Source organism: Mchenga conophoros, linkage group LG12 (assembly GCF_057382185.1).
Source record: "Mchenga conophoros isolate Kocher_MC1m ecotype Shallow Benthic linkage group LG12, M_conophoros_male_GT1.1, whole genome shotgun sequence".
Taxonomy (NCBI): Eukaryota; Metazoa; Chordata; class Actinopteri; order Cichliformes; family Cichlidae; genus Mchenga; species Mchenga conophoros.
In genome coordinates, this window is record NC_140537.1 from 34,685,776 (window position 1) to 34,699,898 (window position 14,123).

Genomic DNA, 14,123 nt, shown 5'->3' on the forward strand with positions numbered 1-14,123 from the left:
CATGTCCACTCACGAGAGGTCTGGCCATCTTTTCTTAGATTGTTGCTCCCATGACTTAGACCTGGATAAATGAATGGATGAATGGATGGATAGACAGATGCATCAATAGAACCAATTTCTTTTTGCGCAGATGACTAATGACCTATCATTAAAAGGGAAAACATTTTTTCAGACGGCAGTGTTAAGCAAACAAATGAGACACATAGGAACCACTTGGGAAGGTTCTGAACAGAGCCAGGAAGACGGTTTTCTGGATTTCAAGAAAACAATAAAAAGAAAACAAAGATGAGATGCAAGAGGACAGAAGCTTTTCTGTGCACACTGGTGTGTACTGAAATATATCAGCTGGCTCTTTCAAAAAGTTTGACAACTATCAAATTCATGAAGACGCATCTTCTGTTTATCTTCAACTGTTTGTAACACAGTGAACTAACCAGTAATGCCATCCAAGTACAACAGAGTCCAGCCACTCTCACATGGCTCACATCTGCAGCCACTAGAAAAACTACCTTGAAGCAGCCTGTGTTAACATTTAGTCCTGGATGCTGGCATTTAAACCTTTACCGGTGGCTGTGTTTCTAATTACATGCATCAGCATTCTGCAGCACCTTAATCAGCATTTTAAATGAAATGCCAAGTTTCCATTGTTTCCTTTGACCAGTGTCACTCCAGCAGATTCCTGTTCATATTTATTGGACTTGGCAGTGACTTGGATCCTTTTGAGGCGTATTTCTTTTTTAATTGAGAGCTGCTGTCATGTGTTGGAGCAGTGCCACCACTTGTAAAAAAGAAAAATAAAACACAGAGGAGCAAAATGTATTGGGACCATCTGTGGGGAAGTGCTCATTCATGTAATTCACACAGTGACACTGGCTAGCTCAGCACAGGTTTATGTACAGTTACCAGAGCTGTTTTAAGTATGCGCTAACTTTAGACAATAACACATTTGTGGAAAGTACGGAGAGAATGAAATAACAGACCTGCTGGAGATCAGGAACACTCTTCTTTCAAACACAATAAAAATATATGGAGCGTGATCAAAACGCAGTAGATCTGAGGTTCAGCTACAAACTCTCAGATGCCTGCCTGAGGCAAAAATGATCTCATTGGTTTGGTTCTGTCGTAATAGATGGAGACAAATATGCAGCTTTTGAAGTCCAAGTAAACTGGCAAACTTTTAAAAATAGAATAAGTTAAAGCACCAGTGACACCGAACTATAAAAACAATGGTTTTTCTTTGTGTTTGGGCTTATGGCCTCAATCGGGGCTGAAATGTTTCGGTCAAGAAGTGAAGTTGTTCTTTATATTAAAAGCACCACAGGAGCTTTAAGTTGTCCAGATCTTATCCTCTTCTCCATGCAGACATGATGGTTTCTTTAACCTTCCTCCATCTCGGTCGTTGTCTTCATGGAATCCTGTTTAAGGGCTACTGGGCTAAAATGAGCCAGTAGGAAAGCTGATCCACTGCTTATATCTGGGAAACCATACATCATTCTAGTCACTTAAATCTAAATTTAATAACCATCTTTCTTTTCCTTTTCAATTTTCATCTTTCTGTGGATGGCAGAACTTAATAGATAACATATTTTTCAGTTTTTGCCTATCAAAGCATTTCTTGGCACCACAGATTTTATCAGTTCCATGTCAAAAGCTTGTTATCTCCGACCATGGCTTTATATCACATGCTGATGAAGTGCCAGTGAGTAAAAACATGTGACCGTATTAGCAAAAGTTGAGCTCCGGTTTGCAGCGTAAGCATTTTTTCTAAATAAGTGGTTGTGGGGAGAAAAGAGCCCATCTTACTCTAAGACATCAATTTGTACCCTTGAAATTCATGTTTCAACACAGCCTTTCATTACTTCTATTCAGTTTAATGTTTCCCCCCAAGTTTTTAGTCATTTTGAAAAGCATTTTGCAGGCACATGTGACAGGCTGGTGGTTATATTATTTACTAGAAAGCCTGGGAGTCAAAAATATTTCCAGCATTTTATGCCTTGCTGGTATTTACGGTCATGTGAAGAAAGAAATTTTCACAGGAAAGCATTCCTACAAAAACGTAGGACAGTATCAGCCATTTGGAGCTAATCAAACACACCTGACTAATTGAAGTTTCACTACCTCTAAAAAGTAAACATTTAGACAGTTTTTGATTGTCTGAAGCTTTCCAGTCTATGTTACAACAACACCACAATCTTCCCAGAAGTGGACGTCCCAGCAAATTCACCCCAAGATCAGACCGCACTCAGAGAAACTGCAGAAAACCCAACAGCTACATCCCAGACTCTACAGGCCTCAGTTTGCATGTTAAATATTAAACTTTGTGATAGTGCAAAAAGAAAAAGACTGAATTTTTTGGAAGAGTTGTTAGAAGAAAGGCTCTTCTCACTAAACAGACCACGGCAGCGCACCTTAGGTTTGCAAAATTGCATCTAAATAAATGTCTTGATCTGTGCTCAATCATCCAGGTAAGTAAATCCTAAAAGGTTGATTCTGTTCATCTGGACCAAAAGCACCACATACTGTGTCCCAATTACATTTGCACACAATTTACAGTACTTATATGCTTTGTTTAGTGAAGACCAAACACAGCATATAAGCACAAACACCTCATACCAACTGTCAAGCTGTAGTGGAGGTGTGAGGATCGGACAGCTTGAGTCTAATCTCGTCTGGATACCAAAGTGTTCTGTAGACAAATGCGAGGCTGTCCGACAGTTAAAGCCTGGCTAAAACTGGGTAATGCAACAGAGCAATGATCCCAAGCACAGCAGCAAATCTACAACATAATGGCTGAAAAGGAAAAGAAGAAGAAGATGTTGCAAAGGCACAATCAAGGTTTTGGCAGGACCTTAAGAGAGCTGTGAATAAACGAATGTGTGGAAACTTCAATGAACTGAAGCAGCAAAGAATAGTGGGCCAAAATTCCTCCTCAGTGATGTGAGAGAACGATAAAATATTTACTTCAAGTTTTTACTGCTGAACTTGGTTCTACAAACTCCTGGGATTCACAATGTTTATCGCCGGACTGCATAGAGTGCGTAAAATACAAATTTATTTTGTAAAATAACTGGACTTTTGGGTGTCCCCTGAAAGTTTGTGATGCTCAAAAGAATAAAGGTTTCTTACATTGAAAGACTTCGGTGTTATTCATTATAGGATTTGAAATTTCAAATGTTTGTTTTTAATCATAATAAATGTTACAGTTTAATTAATTAAACTGTCAGTTACAGTTTAATTTGTCACCGTGGACAAAAACAACCGTGTCGTGCTGTGGTTCTCTCTATATATACTCTCATCAGCCCAGTGCAAGCTTTAAATCAGCCTGTTTACGTAATTCATCTGCATGCAGTAACATTAATTACAGTCTCCTGTCCAGAAATGAGTAGTGTTACTTTCTTACAGAGCCTTTCCTTTTTCTCTGTCATTACACTTGCAGATAACAGGCCTGATGTGGTGCAGGGCTTGCAGTTCCCTGTCAGCCAATCAGATTTTATTGAAACCCTTTTACACGTTCAAATAGCCTTCAGAAACCTGACAGTCATTACACAGAAAGGCACTGCTAAATTCTTTACCGCTATTAGTGGTTATAATTACAGAAGTGTTCTCACACCGGCTCACAAAGAGGTTTTCCTCACGAAGGGAGTATTTTTGCGTCAACACACACACTCACACACTCCTTGAATTGCTATAAAAACTTCACCTCACTCATACTCCTCCCTAAGAGGTCAAGTATTATCATACTAAGTGTCCTTTCATCAAACTCTATTGGGCAAATATTAGCAGTACTGGAAAGTAACAAAGTACAACAAGTACAAGCTAAATTGTGCAACTAAAATACTTCGATTTCCATCCATCCATTCACAGCTTATCCAATTCGTGGCTGCAGGGGGCTGGAGCCACAGCTGTCACAGGTGTCACAGGGCTGCCCTAGACAGGGGTCACTGTAACTTCAGTTACTAATTACTTTACAAATTCAGATTACTCATACAAAATTCTATTAATGGATTTAATAGGATTAATCTATCAGTGTTATATTTAATGCTGTAATGTAGTAATGAACAATGTATTAATGATGGGTCAACTATGACACCACAAGGAGAGAAAACCACATGCAAGCACGCTTTTTATGTAAATTGTTAGCTAGAGCTTTACTGCTAGCTACATTAAAGTGAAGCACGCATGAATTTAATTAGTTTGCATTTATGAAACAAAACTGTTTTGGAATAAAGTTTGCAGTCAATGAAATTGACCATCTTCACCATCTACACTGCAGACTTCTCCCACAATTCCACCCAGTGCTTCCTGCAGAAGTTCTCTGATGACTCTGCAATAGTCGGCCTCATCACTGATGGGGACGACAAGGAGTACAGAGGTCTGACCCAAGACTTTGTGGACTGGTGCCAGCTGAACTACCTCCAGATCAACGCCCAGTAAAACCAAGGAACTGGTGGTAGACTTCCACAGGCACAAGCATTCTCCACTGCAACCACTGAACATCCAAGGTATGGACATTGAGGCTGTGGACAGCTACAGGTACCTTGGTGTTCATCTGAACAATAGACTGGACTGGACTCATAACTCAGACGCCCTCTACAGGAAAGGGCAGAGCAGGCTGTACCTGCTGCGGAGACTCAGGTCGTTTGGAGTGGAGGGCCCACTCCTGAAGACCTTCTATGACTCTGTTGTGGCTTCTGCTATCTTTTATGGCGTGGTCTGCTGGGGCGGCAGCATCTCTGCTGGGGACAGGAAGAGACTGAACAGGGTGATCCGAAGGGCCAGCTCTGTTCTAGGATGCCCTCTGGACCCAGTGGAGGTGGTGAGTGACAGGAGAACGGCGGCTAAGCTGTCATCCCTGATGGACAACATCTCCCACCCCATGCAGCAGACTGTGACAGCACTGAGCAGCTCCTTCAGTGGGAGACTGCGGCACCCACGGTGTGGGACGGAGAGATTTCGCAGGTCTTTCCTCCCCACTGCTGTCAGACTCCATAATAAAGACTTTAACTGATCAAGCACACACATCCATACATATGCAATAATACTAAGTGCAATAATCCTTTCTGTCATCGTTGTATTTTTACTCAGTTGTATATAGTATTTGTATTTGTATTCTATTTTTATCTTATTGTATATTTATTTTATTTTATTCTACTGTATATAGTATTTTATTTTATTCTATTCTGTACAGTTGTGTACTGTATTTATTCTTATTGTATTCTAATTTTTGCTACATAACCTTTGCACTGTCCACTTCCTGCTGTGACAAAACAAATTTCCCACGTGTGGGACTAATAAAGGTTATCTTATCTTATCTTATCTTAAATTGATGTTTTCTGACCTGCCTATATGATATTATTTGGCTATTAAGTTGTTCAATTACACACACACACACACACACACACAAACAGGGCTCTTATTACAATAAACACATCATTTCATATTAGTTGTCACAAAATTGCATTAAAATGCTCCAAAGCGGGCGACGTGGCAGTCTAGAGGTTGGGTTTGTACCTCCTCCCTGTGTTCACTCGCCCAGTCCAACTACATGCATGTTGGGTTAATTGGCCATTCGTAGCTGGTCATATGTTTGTCTTTCTCAATGTGTTAGCGCTGTGACAGACAGGTGACCCGCCTCTTGCCCCATGGCAGCCAGGATAGACTGCAGCAGTGTTCACAACCTTGAAACAGTGGACAGAAAACCAGCTCAAATAATCAGAGGTGTGTAAAAGCAGACATCTATCAGTTATATCTTTTGGCACACCAGTCAATCAAAGGAGGCCTGTCCTTATTCATACACAACTTTAAGCTTTATTACAATTAAAATGACTCAGTTATATATGTTTACAGACTCTACACTGAATCCAGTGGAATCTCTGGATAACCTCTCTTCCTTGGGGTACATCACTCATCTATAAAGGTCATATAGGTCCAGTGTTATCACTTACAAGTCTACTTTTAGACATGTTACGCTTTAATAGAGTATTAAAAACCATGTACAGACACAAAGTTTTCATTTGTTTAGTTAAATGTTACAAACTTTGAGGTCCAGTCCTCACCAGTGACCCACTAAACCCACCTGAAGCTTCTAGAGTTCTGGCTGGACCCCTTCCAGGTGTTTGTAGCTAATGTAGTAATAACGTTTCCATGACATGACAGTCAGAGGTGAGATTGGCAGCAGTTCCACTGCAGCCACTTCCAACAATAAGGGAATTTTGTGAAAGTAAGGACACCCTGATTTACAGGTTTTAAATCTTTAGTAATAACACTTATTGGAAATGAACTCAGAGTCTTATTTCTTAATGATGCACTCAGAATTATGTCATTGTATAAGTGCTTACCCTAACCTAACACAATAATGTGCTGGCACAATCACCCATAATGTTACCAAGAAAAGGGGGTTTGGTGTCAGGCAACACAAAAAGTTTAAATCACACCTGCTTTGCATGTGATACCATTACATTCCACCAGAAGGCCGAACACAATCCTAAAACTCTGATGTTTTATGATATTCTTATTACAACATGCTGATGTCAGCCTTTTTTTTATTACAATGCGATGATATCAACAGTTTTTATAGATTATTAGTGCTGATGTCAGGATTGGTACTACGGAAATCTAGTAGTGTATTAATCTTTGTGTGTTATTGTGAATTCATACATTTATGTGTTGAAAAATCAGATTCTACAGATCTCAAACAAAGAAAATGCTTACGTCGCCCAATGACATCAACATAATCTATTGCGTTACTTTTAGGGCATCATCCAATGGAAACTAAAGCTTTTTCCTAATTCACCTGACCCTGACCTTTGACCTGTGACACTGAAGAATTACATATTGAAATGTTTTTATTTTATTATCTTTGCACATATGGTCGGAGCCAAATTGGCTGAAAACTTTGGTTCTATAAGCTGTAACGTAAAAGAGGTTTGAAGATACATTCATGCATTGTGTGAATTTGCCAACTTTATGGCGCCAGTGTGATCTTGTAGGTCTTTTTTTTTTTTTTTAATAAAAAGTGTGCTGTACAGTTTTCTCCATATGGTATATGACTCAATAGTATACTGATGTGAAGTTTGAGGATAATGTTTAAAAAGTGGGATTATTAATTTTCACATTTGCTGTAGATCACTTTGACTTTGACCTTGAACATATTTTCAGGAAGAATAAATCAGCTCTGGCTGTTTTTGGTTTTTACCATCACACAGAATTTAAAAATGATATCTTGAAAAGTGTTAACTGCGAACAAACAAACAGACAGACAGAGCCGATTACATGCTACCTGCGTGATTATGGAAATTAAGTTTTAAAAAAAATTCTCCCACTCACTCTTATTTCATCTTGTTTTCAGAATAATCGCATTGCATTTTTTCTAAAAGTACTGAATAGTTCCGCTGTACATGTGTTTGAGTTTATAGTTCATGCACTTTCCCCACTTAAACTTAATCCTGGGTTAAACTTAATCTTGTCTCTGAAATAAATAAATAAAAAATAACAGGTGGGTGAAAATCCCAAAGCCATCAACATCATCTGTTTTGCGTTGACAGGCGTGGCAGTGAAAGGGTTACGAGTCACATGGTAGCGGGTGGTATTATCAGCCCGGGGCTGTAGAAAAAAGAAGAAGAAGAAAAAAAAGAAAGTCTATCTGGAGAAAAAAAACTGAGAACAAAGAAATCTGTCTATATAAGTTGCCCCAGATCCTGCAGCGGTGTGACTCCGGGCTCTGCACTGCGCAAAACAGCTCTCCTGTGCACCACCACCACGGCTCCGATGGCTGCAATGATGCGGACTTCTCTGGTCGTGTGCTGCTGTGTTTTTGCGCTGCAGTACTTACAGGTCATGCTTTGTCTTCCAGCGCGGGGGTCCAGCAGGTACAAAGAGGCACCGGTGAGTTGGAGCACGCCTGTTTTTTCCCCATTTTTGTAACTTGTCGCCGAGTCGAAGCATCCGTGCTTTTGCAGAAGTTTGTAAACTTTGAATGAGTGGTTCAGCTCTGACACTGTTGCACGTATCAAACATGACTTGTTGCTTTTCATTTTGAAGGACTGTGCAGTGTTTGCTTTCTTCATTCTTTCTGCTGCTACAATCGGCCCCAACGCCCCCTAAAACACACACGGACACATGTGCACACAGTCGTGCACAATAGCCCGCTTTACCGTGCAGACTTTAGAGTCTGCTCCAGAATAAACACGCTATTAATTGTTGCATAAAAACGGCTTGACTTGAAATTACTTCCAGGTTTTCTTACGTGTTTCTCCAGCTGCAAAAGTGCTCGCACGTGCACGCGCGTGGCTTTCAATCATCACGACCAATGACCTTTGTGTTGTAATTAAGAAAATGGCTATTTTAGGGGCGCACAGCAGTTGACCTGTCACTGTAATTAGCCCGAGAGCTGCTCTTACTTTGAAGAAATTACTATCATCACTGTTTACTTTTTGTCTGCTCAGCAGCAGCATCCACGAGCGTGACTGCAGCCAAACCTGACGTCTTCTGCATTGCATGCACGCAGGGTGACAGCAGAGTGTTTTGGTTTTGACTCAGATGTAATGAGGATCTGATGGTTTGGGAGGAGGGAGAGAGAAAATAAAGGTTGCAGGGTTCCTGCAGTCTGTCTGCAGGGCAGGAAGCTGTAATAACAGCTCTTAAAGGCATTTTGTCAACAACACCATAAAAGTGAGGGGTCCTCCATATGGCCCCGGCATGATGGCGTCTTTCTGTCATTGTCATGTGCTGTGGTGGCTTTTCTAATTTAGCAGTTGTTTGGTCTGTTGCCATTATGGGGGACTTGACCACATGCTGCAGTGTTGTTTAATGTAACTATTTATTCTAGCATTGTAATTTAAGATTCAGCTATGTTTACTACTCCTTTAATCCGTGTTTTTATTTACACGGCTCCTCCTGCATCACGTGACTCCTTTCTAGATTATTTAACTGTTATTTACTCAGTGAAGGCCTGTTTAACACGGATGCTTGTTCTAAGGAATGTCCTGTTTATAGGTATACAGCAAAAACGCATTTTATCAAAACAATCTGGCAGCTCGCATATGCAGTTACAGAGAAGAACGTAATCCTTACCCGGAATAATGATTACATTCTGCTGATTACAAGTTAACAAGAATTTTTTAACCTATTTTCAGATGTGTAGAGTAAATAATGTGCATTATGTTTTACACACAGTGCAATTTGGACAAAAGTTGCACAGCACAAGATGTAAAGATTTCCTGACAAGAGATTTCCAGAGAAATAAGAATACTTTAAGGCAAGTGTATCTGTCAGCTGGGAAATAACAACCAATTGTTTCATGAGAAATGCAATGGCGAGTTTTGAACTTTAAAGCAGGGAAAGCTATTCCTGTAAAGGTCTTAATCCAAGCTAACACCAGGTCCTTGATCAGGTGAGAACATGCCAGGACTGGTCTACCATAACAGCAAGCTAGTTTGGTAGCAGGTTCATACACTTTGTTGTACGAGTCTTCAGGACTCGTGCCAGTGACTGCTGCCCTGGCATGATTTACTGGTATGGTTGGAATACAGCATTTATAAATATGTTGTCATTGGTTTCCAATTGCCTGTAACTCCGACTGAGCTCTTGATAACTACACTGGTAGCACGTCCTCTCCCTAATATTTATCCTGGAATGAGGGCCTTTTATTTATTACCAGGAAGTGATATTTTTCAGGCACGCACAACATAAACAGATTTCACTCATATCTGTTATGTGTAGTTATTTAAGAATTAAATAAATGAAATTATATGACAATGCAGCTTAAAAATAATGTTTTATTTTTACAACAAGATTACCCATTAACACTCTGCCTGACTCGGCTTAGGGCAGCTGGTTACTGTGTTTGTGCTAGTCCAAACACAGGGAAGTTGCAGAGTGCCCTCTGGTGGACAAACTATGCAACATCAGCTCATTATATGTTTGAATGGTGTTTCTCCCGGCTCTTTTTTTTTTTACATAAAACTTTCCTTTTTCAGCTGTCACAAATACTAACAGCGATATCAGCAAATACCATCAGCAAGTAAAGAGTAGGGTCCAATTCTTCATCGATTTCTATACAGTCTGAGTACTTTTTGCAACAAGCAGACAGAATACGTTCATTGCTACACAACTGGAAACTAGTCTAAACAGTCATATAATCTTTAAGCATTTTCAACATTCAATATTTTAAGTTAAAGCAAGAAGTAACTTTCTAATGGCTGTTTAGGGTGCAGCAAAAATCAAGAATTCAAGTGAAAAATTAAGATAACATGAATCTGCTTACAATAATAGAAGATACCCAGTATTTCTTTTCTAGTTTTCTTAATAGTAAACAAGATTTTTTATTTAAGCAGTGGAGCAGTATTGTCTAAGACAGAAGAGCTATCCATGATCTGATGTCTGCTCTACTTTATGGTAACTTCCTCTCACTGGTAGAGGCAAGTTCTTTAGCCACACTTTTCTCCCACTGAATTACAGGAGACATTTAGGATGATGTAAAGAGGACGGTTCAGCAGGACCCGATTACAGCTCAAAGTGTGGGGCCTGGGTCTGGGTTATGCATATCTTTGTTACTGACTGCGTGTTACTGCTAATTTGCCTTGTAATCCGAAGGTTGCCGGTTCAAGCCCCGGGTTGGACAAGCTCGGTCATTGTGCTTGGGCAAAACACTTCACCCGTTGCCCACTGGTGGTAGTCAGAGTAAAGTATAGCTGGCTAAATCCACAAAGAGCAGTGAATATTGAGCTAGCAGCATTGGTCAGCTGATCGCAGCCTGACATGTTAACCTGCTGTTGTGCTTCCATTGTTTTGAATAATTTCACATATTGTTTTCCACATTCTTTCAATTCTTTCCTCTTTTTTAATTTAAAGTAATCAGACATCAGATCACTGCAGTGTTGTTATGACACATTGTCACGGTGTGAAGAAATATTGCTATACTAGCAACACATTGTCAGAACTATGTTGCACCTGTGGCGAAAATGGTTTTATGACTCCTGGTCATTTCATGGGAAACTGTAATCTGCAGTGTTGTCACTTTTTTTCTCTCTTTCTCTGTTTTTTGACAACAGAGTGAGCGATCACACAAGCCCGGGCAGGCCCGTGTGTCTGTGGCATTCAGGGCAGTGGGATACATAGCGCCTGTTTTCTCTGGGGTAAGGGGGCCGTAAGAGCTAACTGTTTGCATTTCGCTTTTGTCAGCAAAACCGGAGTGCCCCTTGGTTTTCCCGGTCTGTTTTTTTCCATCACGTTGATGCCATTCAAGCAAAGGGATTGGCCGGGGAACCGTGAGAGCAATGGTGACATCAGAGCCAGCCTAGGTTCCCATCAAGCGGATCTGGGTCACAGCTGCAGCGGGCTGAAATTGTCGAATGAGACACCACAGGAAGGGGATACACTTAAAAACTTGTTATTTAAGAGGAGGAGCCTCATTCTGAATCCTTTACTGATAAGGTGAGAGGAGGTGGAGGGTATCAGACCTTTATATTTCCAGTTCAGGTTACTCTACTGACTGAATGCAATGTCTCCCAGAGAATTACACTGTATTTGTGTCTGTAGTGGGGCAGTAGGTGTGCACACACAAGATCAGACTTCATACTCTTGGACTGTTGCTGCAGGAGGTAGTTTCACTTTGCAGCCTTGGTGAGCTCGTCATAGCGGCACATGAACCAGTTGCCCACCTGCAGCAGTTTCTGGTTAGATGCAAGTGTAGATGCAAGAAAGCTGGATGACATCGAGGCTGTAACCTAAGCAGCGTGCCTCGAGGCAAACATTTTATGGAAAGGGTTGGGGGAAAAAATCGATATAGCAATGGTATCGTGATATTTTGAGTGGCAATACAGGAACACCAATTATCATTATTTTATTAAAATATTCTGGGATTACTATGAATAACAGGGTTCATTTCATTCATCAAATTTATGAGTTAATGTTAGCAAATCTACATTAAATCGGCTCAACAGAAAAACCTCCAACACAGAATTCTGGGAGTCGGAGTTCTGGCTGAATTCTAGGGCATCAAATACGTATGTCACAAAATGACACCCAAATCAGTTCAGAACTTTTATATAATGTGTTATTTATGGATTTTTGGTTGATATTTTGTTCGTCTTGGTTCAAAATAAACTAGAACTAAATGAAATTAGAGATTATTTATTTGTTTCTAAGTGAGGAAATCTACAAATTCAGCGAGGCATCAAAAAATAATGTAATCACAGACTGATATCAGACAGACTCCATCTTTAGTCTTTAGGTGTTAGTGAAAACAATAACTGAAATCTGATAACTTTATCTCATTAGATAAAACAGATAAAGACAAAGTTTTACTTTGAGGACATAATTTGCAGTTGAAAAAATGTGATTAAGCAGTAATTCACCATAATGCACTCAGCATGTGAGAATATATTAAAAATCGCAATAATATGTCACCGAGAGGGAAGCGTTGCAATAATATTGTAATGTGGGAAAAATCTGTTGATTCTCACTTATAAAGTATTCATAATAAAGTCTTTAAGACTCTAAGATGGATTTATGGATTTCTGTCTCAGGTGTTTTAGGAGCAGGTCTCACCTGTTGTTTTGTTGTCTTAAACTAAATAAAGAACAACTGAAAACTCAATTTACACAGTTCGAGCAGCACTGCTCATGCACCCAAAAAGGTTATGAGTGCATAGCCTACATATAAAAGTATATATAGCGACTGTATATAGTGATGTCACCCACTTGTTAGTATTGGCATGCAGCGTTTCAGGTTGGTGCTAAAGCTCAAACTGCGTTACTGTAAAAACAAATCTGTTGAACAATATTTGGATTTTACTGGTCCAGTCCCCAATAAAACTTGAGCCTGATTAATCTGTGGTAGGAACGTGACCAATCAATCACATCTGTTAGACACAGCGCATACGTTCTTCTCAAGAGTTAAACACCTTCTGGTGCCAGATTTGCTGTTTGTTCTGTTAGAACCGTACACTAAGTAGTCGTGACTGATGCAGGCTGAACATCAGTCGGTGGTGAAGTTCTGTAATTGTGAAGCCTTGAGCACAGCATTTTTGCAGTCGCCATCTTGGTGTTTTGAAACCAGATGTGATGAGCGAGGGGCGAGAAACAGGGCACTGCACATGCTCATTGGCTAATAATTTGTGATTTGTGAAATGGCAAAAAAAGTGACCACAGTCGTCAGGGAAGAGTTTACAGAGCTCATGGATCACATGAGCTGGAGTCATGTCTCAATGAAAGGTGATGCCCCCCGCTGGCTGGTAAAAAAGTTGTCATGCCCTTCCCTATTGGCTTCACTTTTCAGGTCTGTAGGCTACGTGCATCTTTTCTACTGTCTATGAGCCAAATTATAGAAGCTTGCAGAGCAGTAGTAGTAGCATCTAGCTAGAAAAGAGGAGGAGAAGATTGAAGGCTGAAAGGCATAACAAAGATTTTAAAGATTTTTAACCCACAGCAGCTCAGAAACAGGTAAGGAAAAGAATTCAGGTAGCATAGCATAGCTACTGAAAAGGCCACTGCTTATTGGACATCCAGGACTCTTTAATGTTATCGTTTAAGTTCAGTTAGACTGCACACATGTTGTGTTTGGCCCTTCTTTGCCGTACGTGTGAGGTGTTTCTGTAGCTTACAGCAATGCTCAGTTAAAATTTATTTACACAACAAAAGTTAGAAACAGTATCAGAGCAAGATCAGCAACAGCCAGTGTGCATGCACTTGGCAACAGCGGGGCAGAAGAACCCCCTTTAAACAGGAAGTTTGGTGCCTTGCTGCAGGATTTTTCCCTTCTCTGGAAAGAAATCCTGTTCAAACTATAGTCCAGATGTTGAAGCCTTGTACCTGATGTCCTCACTTTAACTCTGGCACGTCTTACTTGTGTCGTTTACTTTTCTCTAAAAGCCGAATAGCAAATCACACCACAGTAACCTTAAAGAAAAGCCAGCTGATTTTCCTGGTAGTTGGCTCTCCTGGGGGTTTTCTCTAATTAATAATCACAATCAGCAGTGAAATCATCCTGCGGCCAGGCGAACAGGAGATCTGCGAGTCTGAGGTCATATGAGGAAGCCTTTTGGGTTTTTTTCTTGACAGGAAAGATAAGAGATTCAAGCAGATGCCCAGATGGTTTGTATCACCTTCAACTGCCGGGTGTTT

At 40.3% G+C, this 14,123-nt stretch overlaps 1 protein-coding gene across 1 annotated transcript in view; it reads left to right on the plus strand.

The window, feature by feature from the left end:
- Window positions 1-7,287: 7,287 nt before the first annotated feature.
- The window catches only part of LOC146563108 (stromelysin-3-like), a 35,042-nt gene continuing 28,206 nt past the window's right edge, over window positions 7,288-14,123 (plus strand). Inside the window, exon 1 of the mRNA XM_085295490.1 lies at window positions 7,288-7,884. Within this exon, the coding sequence (XP_085151616.1) occupies window positions 7,768-7,884 (117 nt within the window). The 5' untranslated portion in view covers window positions 7,288-7,767. The remainder of the gene's footprint in view (window positions 7,885-14,123) is intronic.